This window comes from Eucalyptus grandis, chromosome 2 (genome assembly GCF_016545825.1).
Source record: "Eucalyptus grandis isolate ANBG69807.140 chromosome 2, ASM1654582v1, whole genome shotgun sequence".
Taxonomy (NCBI): domain Eukaryota; kingdom Viridiplantae; phylum Streptophyta; class Magnoliopsida; order Myrtales; family Myrtaceae; genus Eucalyptus; species Eucalyptus grandis.
Genome location: NC_052613.1, coordinates 7333281 through 7341660, shown reverse-complemented (window position 1 = coordinate 7341660; position 8380 = coordinate 7333281). Strand labels below are relative to the sequence as shown.

The 8380-nt window shown below is 42.2% G+C and overlaps 1 protein-coding gene across 1 annotated transcript; it reads right to left on the bottom strand.

Moving 5' to 3' along the window:
• Positions 1 to 1400: 1400 nt before the first annotated feature.
• Positions 1401 to 4510, bottom strand: LOC104420450 (flavonoid 3'-monooxygenase). The gene is given in 5 exon segments (XM_010032294.3): positions 1401 to 1849; positions 1851 to 2471; positions 2587 to 3039; positions 4018 to 4250; positions 4253 to 4510. Coding segments are annotated over 5 exon segments (1542 nt in total). The 5' UTR covers positions 4461 to 4510; the 3' UTR covers positions 1401 to 1822.
• Positions 4511 to 8380: the final 3870 nt, after the last annotated feature.

Below are 8380 nucleotides of genomic sequence, written 5' to 3'. Positions count from 1 at the left end.
GCCGCTGTCCGCCCCCTCGCGCCGACCACCACTCGCCACAGCCGCTGCTCCTCCACCTCTGCTGTCCGCCCCCTCGCTTCGGGCCCCCCTTTGTCAGCAATCCGATGCCGTTGTAGCCCCTATAGCAGCGACGACTAATGCCAACAGATTCCGAACCGGTTGCTGCGCCTCCATCGCTGCCTACGACCACTTTCTCACCGTCGGTGCCTATGACTACTTCCTGTACTCTCTCTCTCTCTCTCTCTTTTCTCTCTCTCTCTCGCGTGCGCGCGCGGAGCCTAATTTCCTTGGTTCTATCTTACGTCTTGGATCGAATTCTCAAGTGGGCCTTTTTTTTTTTTTTTTTTGGGTGAAGGAGGTGTGTTGGGGTGTTGTTTGGAGTGAGAGTAGAGGCACGAATGTGATTCTAGAGGTAGAGCGGTTCTGCTGCGATCGCCCCAACCCTATTTTGTAGGTTCTCGCTCGCTGTGAAAGTTCTTTCTTTTCTGCCCACCCATGATGTGCAATTCTTGATTCTTGTTGGAATCGTAGGCGGGGAACTGCTTATTTCCGAAATGCTTGATTTTGGAGCTTCTATCGCCTGTGGTCATGCGTGTCTTTGAATTTGGAAGTGGGAAATGGAATGTTTGGTGGTTGGTCTCTAGCTACTGAGAGATGTTAGTGGTGCTTTTAGGCCAGTTGTGCTAACAGCACTAGTAGGCGTTAGGTTTGTAGTACTCGCAGGTGAGATGAAAGCAGTTCACCGGCAGGTGAGATGAAAGCAGTTCACCGTCATGGATGCTTCTTCGTCTTTTCTCTCCTTTTTAGCTGAAGACCTAGAAGGATGTCTATCTGGAAACCGAGTCTATTGCGGTAGCTCCAGCTGTTCGAAACCTCGACCTGCTTCGGTCCACTCCATTCCAGGTCTATTCCGTAAAGGAATGACAGCTCGAGGACTGCTCTGAGTCAACTCCCAAGCAGTAATCTTCATCTGCGTTAAGTCTATAATTTCAAGAAGATACATGTAGTTATCACTTGGCACAGCGCTCTGCATGTGCAGATCATATTTGCGCTTTGCATGTGCAGATCGTATTTGTAAATTCGCTGCGTTTACTTCTCTCGCCATCCGCATCTCCACGTATTTAAATTTGGTTTTTCTTTCTTTGGTTTGCTTTGATGTCACATAGTCGTTCTATGTTGAAAACCAAAATTGTTTCGCGTCAAGATCGGTTCCATGAATCCACCCGGCAGTCCGGTTCCCGGGTGGATCCCGGTTTCAATTTTTCGAAACTGGTCATTAGCGGTGGTTCCCAATTCTAGGTCAGGAACCGCCCGCCCGGATCATGCACACCCCTACTAGTTAGAGTGCAGCTTTAAGTTTGGATAATGCATAATTAAATGATCAGAAAATATTTTCATTGTCCACGAGAATGTGTAGATATAAATTGTCATCGATAATGAGAACATTTTTCATCGACTAATTATCTGAAGTGATATTTCAAGTGATACATGTAATTATTCTCAGGGAAATTATTTCTAAATGTTTCGTTGTCTGCGAAACAGTCGGAGCTTGTGTCCTTGCATGTTCTCTGGACCATCTTTGCCAATAATACTCTGTACCATCATCTCACAGGACCACTAGCATAGAGATACAACTTGCGACTGAGATGCAAATCGCGTATGAAGAATGCAACCAGAACTGCTTTCAAGCAAACGGACCTCTCTGTTCATCAAACCAAACGTGTGAAACAAGAACGCAACCTGAACTGCTTTCCAAGCAAATGGACCTCTCTGTTCATCAAACCAAACGTGCGAAACCGCCGGACCGACGTTCGCTAACGCTTCAACTCAAGGCCTTGTAGGCATGCGCAGGCGAGCCTCGGTTTCGGGTGGACCGACAGCGGCTCAGCTCGCTGTAAGGTGAGACCATAAGCTTCATCCATGTTCAGCTTCTCCGGCAAGGCTCCGTTGGCCAACTCCCAGTCGAAAGCGTGGGCCAACGTCGCCGTCATGAATTGGACCATCCTCAAGCCCAGGCTCACTCCGGCGCATATCCTGCGCCCGGCCCCGAACGGAATGACCTCGAAATCGTTGCCCTTGACGTCGACATTGGGCTTCTCGCCGCCGGGCAGGAACCTCTCCGGCCGGAACGCCAACGGCTCGGCCCAAGTGTCGGGGTTGCGAGCTATCGCCCACACGTTGACCAGCAGCGTGGCGCCTTTGGGGATGTGGTAGCCGTTGATCTCACAGCTCTCGGCCGCGACCCGCGGGAGGGACAGAGGGGTGGACGGGTGGAGCCGGAAGGTCTCCTTGATCACCGCCTGGAGGTACGGTAGGCGGGGCAGATCGAGCTCGGTCACGAGGCGGTCTCGTCCGACCACCGAGTCGATCTCTTCTTGGACTCGGGCCAGGATGTCGGGGTGCCGGATGAGCTCGGCGATGGCCCATTCCGTGGTGCTAGAGGAAGTGTCCGTGCCCGCCGTGAACATGTTCTGGAACGCAATAAATGACTAGATAAGTTACAAATGTCAAATGCAATGCACCTAATCTAACGATCTAGATATGTTATGTACTATTTTATAGAGAGAGAGAGAGAGAGATTTGTACTAGCAGCAATGCTTTGATTTCGGTGTCAGTGAGCTTCCCTCCTTCCTCATCGGCAACATCCTGCAAAGAGATCAATGTACTCAACAGGTCATTGTGCTTGCTCCCGCCACGGCCCATGCTGGCCTTGTGCTCCTCCACGATGGCCCCCAGGAAGGCGTCAAAGCGCTTGTGCAGCCTCTTCATCTTGGCCGCCACCCCCTGGAGGTCGAGCCACTCGAGGGCCGGCACGAAGTCGCCGATGTTGAACACCCCCGCCAGCACCATCACCTCCACCACCATCGACTTGAACTCGTCCGCCTTCGCGTCGCCCCCGCCGCTCCCGTCCCCGAACATCCGCCTCCCCAGCATCACCCGCCCCAGGGCGTTCACCGTGCACACGTTGAGCAGCTGGGCCAGGTTCGCCGGGGCCGAACCCGCACGTGCCAGGGCGCTCGTGAGGATGGCGACCTCTTCCTGTTACAATTTGACCAACAAAGTACATTAATTGCCGACACTCGCTACGTGACACAAACAACAGAGTAGTGATAGAGACGTAAATGTTGACAGCAGAAACTTCTCCCCCATTTATTGCTTGAATATGATCCATTCAATGAACAAACACTCAGATTTACTAATTTTATTTTTTGGCCAAAATACAAAATAAAATACCCCGCCTTTTAATCTTATATAAAAAAAAAAAATCAGACCTTTCAATTCTGTTTCAAATCAATTTTCTCGGAGCGTATAATCCGTTAGATTCCTTGCAAATTCCGGTTTTTCCCCGACTTATTAATCTTTTTAATTGGACAATGTGTCAACGGTTTTATGTCAGCAACTTTTATGTAGTAATATACGTTCGACTTTTTATGTAAATAAAAAAAATAAACTACATACAGAATGTGTCAACCGTTTTATGTCAGCAACTTTTATGTAGTAAAATACTTGACTTTTTATGTAAATAAAAAAAAAAAACTATATATAGGATTTTTTTAGAGAAAATACGACCATAACGGGAATCTTCTACATACATTATGCCAGAAGGGCAAAAGGATAGTTATAGTCTTTGGAGGGAATCTAATCTTTGGATAGACTCGATACGAGTTCACAAGTTGAGGATAAAAGTGAGAAAATGGACAAAAGCTGAGGACCTCTATTGCAATTTGCCCTTTTTTAACAATCAACTTCTTTCCGTATGATTTTTATCCTTGGCTCCCTCGAACAAGATTGGGGCACTACTAAAAGTCATTGTCCCACGGGGAAGGACTATTCTTAGTCAAGGCCACCGCCAGAAAAAAAAAATTGTTTTTATTACAATATTAGGATCGCATTAAAATAATATCCCAAAAAAAAAAAAAAAGTTGTTGTTCACTAGAGCATGAAATGACCAGGTCTTCACGTCTACAATTAGGAATACATACGGCACGTTTGACCGGAGTTCATCGAGCTGCTCACCTGGCGAACGTGTCTGTAATCCTCAAGAGCCTTGCCGGAGAAGAGGTGGACGGAGCTTATCTTCCTCAGCATCCGCCACCGCGGGCCGTAGGGCGCGAACACCAGGTCCTGGTAGTTGTACGCGATGTGCTTCGCCCCGGAGTTGGGCGGCCGGCTCGAGAAGTTGGCGTCGTGGGTCTTCAGGAACTCGGCGGCCACGGAGGCCGACGCGGCCACCACCACGTCGACGAACCGAGCCGCAGATGCATGAGCGGCCCGTAGGTCCGGGCCAGGGCCGCGATGGAGTGGTGGGGGACGGGGCCGAGGTGGGGCAGGTTCCCGACGAGGGGCCACGGCCTGGGGCCGGGGGGGAGCGGCCGGGCGGGCCGGGAGAGATAGCCGAGGAGGGAGTAGAGGAAGGCCGAGATGGCTACGGTGGCCAGGATTAGGGAGAGGAGCGCCATGGCCCTAGAGAGAGAGAGTTTGTAATGATTTAGGATGTTGATGTCGAGCAAACGTTGGAGATTTATAATGGGGTGTGTGTGTTTATTTGTTCATAGGTTTGCAATAGAAAAATGGGTTAGGTGAAGCGTGTGGCGATGGGGTGAGTGCACGCGTGGCCCGGTAGATTGCCGGGAAATTGGCGTTGGAATGTTAAGGGAGCACATGCCCTTGAATGGTCGTTGAATCTCAGGAATTTGGGGTTTCGGGACTCGATTAATCCTACTTGACCATGACCCGTGATGATCCCCCGGAGGAAAGATTAGATTTGATCAGACTACGGATTGGATTACATTAAGAAAAAGACAAAAACTAATCTTCACCTGGGGAAGAGATCGTTCAACAACTTGGAATTTCTAATGCCACGTCGCGTGTGTGGTGAGAGGCCATCTTACGTTGCAGATGCAGGAAGAGGGAGGAAAGTGGGGTTGGTTTGTAAATAGAAATGGCTAGGCAACGGTCTTTAATTTATTACGAGAATAACATTCTGTTCCATGACACAAAATATCAAATAATAAATAATTTTAAATTATTGTGAGGTCTATTTGTTTAAAGAATTTGTGATTTATAATGAGTTATTGTTCTCATAGTACTCCAAAAATCGTTATATTAACAAAACTCTTTTAATCATGACCTATGATCCTTAAGTGAGAAACTAGATTAGATTATATTATTTCAAACTTTGCAAATGCAGGAAGAGGGAGGAAAGGGGGGTTGGTTTGTAAATAGAAATGGCTAGGCAACGGTCTTTAATTTATTACGAGAATAACATTCTGTTCCATGACACAAAATATCAAATAATAAATAATTTTCAATTATTGCGAGGTCTATTTGTTCGAACAATTTGTGATTTGTAACGAGTTATTATTCTCACGGTACTCCAAAAATTGTTATATTAACAAAACTCTTTTAATCATGACCCATGATCCTTAAGTGAGAAACTGTATTAGATTATATTATTTCAAACTTTGCCCATTTGTGACACATTTATTTCAAATTTTTTACGATACAAAAAAATCCCAAATCCGACACATTTATCCCAAACTTTTTTTGATGACATAAAAAAATCCCTAAATTTTATCTGGGTGACATATTTACCTGAAAAAATTATGTCGCGAAAAAGTTGTAAAAAAAAGGTTTAGGATAAATGTGTAATATATTTAAAAGTTTAAGGTTTTTGGTGTCACGGGAAAATATTTATATAGATGTGTTATAATAAGTAAAATTCGAGATTTTTGATATCACAAAAATAATTTAGAATAAATACGTCACTTTGGATAAAATTTGAGGATATTTCGTGGTTTTTTCCTTGGCAAAACAAAAAGATGGGTTCACGACCTCGTATTTTTGGTGGTATCAATGTAGTAGGAGGAAAGGAGGGGAGGGGACAAAACGATGCGTGTTGTCCAACCCACTTCCCACCTAATCTTCCCCGAAGTCACACAATTGACATTTCGTAACCCCTTTCCAGGGTTTTTCTCATGTCTTAGGTTGACAAGCGGAGTAGCTTAAATAACAATTCGACTGCACAAAATATTTAAGTACAAATTTGGAAGTAGTGCTATTTTGGGTACATCATTTCCGTCTGGTTCTCTCAATCGAGAGGGTCTCGACCCCGTGAGGGAGGAGGATGTGTGGTTGGACTTGGGCGACTAGAGCAGTCTACCATTGTACAAAAAAAATTATTCTCTCTAAAGACGTACCATCTGCGCATGAAAATAAAGGTACAAGGAATTAAGAAGTTAAGCAAATTCAGACACATTACTTGCCCATGCTCACGTCCTCTACATTCTTACTTTTTGTAGCTTTAAGCATGAAAAATCAAGCTTTTCTTTTTCACCAAAAGAAAAAAAAAATACATATATATATATATATATACACCTTTGCAGGTGAAATTCGATATAACATTATCTATGAAAATAGGGTAAGTTTCCGAATTAAGTAAAAGTGCGGGACCACCGCTTGTGGTGGCCGGTTGGATAAGTGCTTCTATGATTTTTTGCGAGAGGAGAGAAGTTCGAATCCCACTGACTGCAGGGAATCTAAGTGTGACGTCGGGCTCAGGATTTATCCCTGTTATCCCCATAAAAAAAAAAAAAAAAATCTAGAAATTTATTAGTCGGCAGTTGAGGACGCTACTTTGATATTTCGAACCAGTACGGTGGGGCCGTGACATCAACTTTTCGGACAGAACCCTCTAATGTAGCGACCATTCAATTTATGTCCCCCACTCAATTGCAATAATGCCCTTTTTGTATGTTCACTTTTTATTTTTATTTTTTTAAAATTATTTTGGGTGTTAACAGGATCGAAATAGTCATGATTGCACTCATCACCTTGTCATAAATGTGAAATTACTAGCAAATATAAAGAATGAATATAACAACTCCGCTCTCTTTATTTAGTGAAAGATAAATAATTTAATAATTTTTTTAAATAATCACTTAAATTACTTAAAATTTTTAATTAATAATTTTTTATTATCTACAATAATTATATTTAAATATTCTTATGAATGTTAGAAATATTTTTCTTTTAATTATTTTTATAAATGACATATACTTGAATAAGTTTAAGGTGATGAGTTCAAAACTCTCAAAATCATTAAATAACAATTCAGCTACACTAAATATTTCAATACGAATTTGGAAGTAGTACTATTTGGGTACATCATTTCCATTTGGTTTTCTCTATCGAGAGGGTCTCGACCCCGTGAGGGAGGACAATGGGTGGTTGGACCTTCACGGGATGTAATGGCAGAGAGATTTCATGAGACAGGATTAAAAAAATCCTGATCGAGCAATGCCACTTGAAGATAGAAGGGCTCATAAGTTGTGGACCTCTTTATTAATTAAGGTGACTAGAGCGGTCTACCATTGGACAAAAGATCTTTTCTTTAAAGACGTATGATCTACGTATGAAAATAAAAGCGCAAGGAATTAAGAAGTTCAAACAAAAAATTGAACTTCTCATGCCAGTGGATAACACACACTTGCTAATATGTAGTGTGCACATATCGAAAATAAATAAATAAATATAAATATATATATAAATACACCTTTTGCAGGTGAAATTCGATAGAACATTATCTATGGAAAATTGATAATGTTATATACAAAAAATTGAACTTCTCGTGCATTCGCCTATGGGTTGATTCTCCCGACCCGTGTAAGCAAATTCAGAAACATTACTTGCGCATGCTCACGTCCTCTATATTCTTACTTTTTGTAGCTTTAAGCATGAAAAATCAAGCTTTTCTTTTTCGCCAAAAAAAAAAAAAAAAAATACGTGCATATATATAGATATACCTTTGCAGGTGAAACTCGATATAACATTATCTGTGAAAATAGGGTAGGTTTCCGAATTAACTAAAAGTGCGATGACCAAAATCTAAAAATTTCTTTCTCGGCAGCACGTTGAGGACGCCACTTTGATACTTCGAACCAGTACGGTGGGGCCGTGACAGGATCCCTCTAATGTAGCGGCCATTCAATTTATGTCCCCCACTCAATTGCAAAAATGCCCTTTTTGTACGTTCACTTTTTATTTTTTTTATTTTTTTTTTTTGGGTGTTAACAGGATCGAAATAGTGATGATTGCACTCATCACTTTGTCATAAATGTGAAATTACTATAAAAAATAAAAAATGAATATAACAACTATATTTATTTATTTCGCGAAAAATAAATAATTTAATTAATATATTTAAAAAAAATAATCATTTATAGTATTTAAAATATTTAATTAATGATTTTTTATTATCTAAAATAATTATATTTAAATATTCTTATGAATGATACAAATATTTTTCTTTCAATTATTTCTATAAACGACATATGAGATCTTTTAAAAGAAAATATATATTCATTGTTAGCAAATAAAC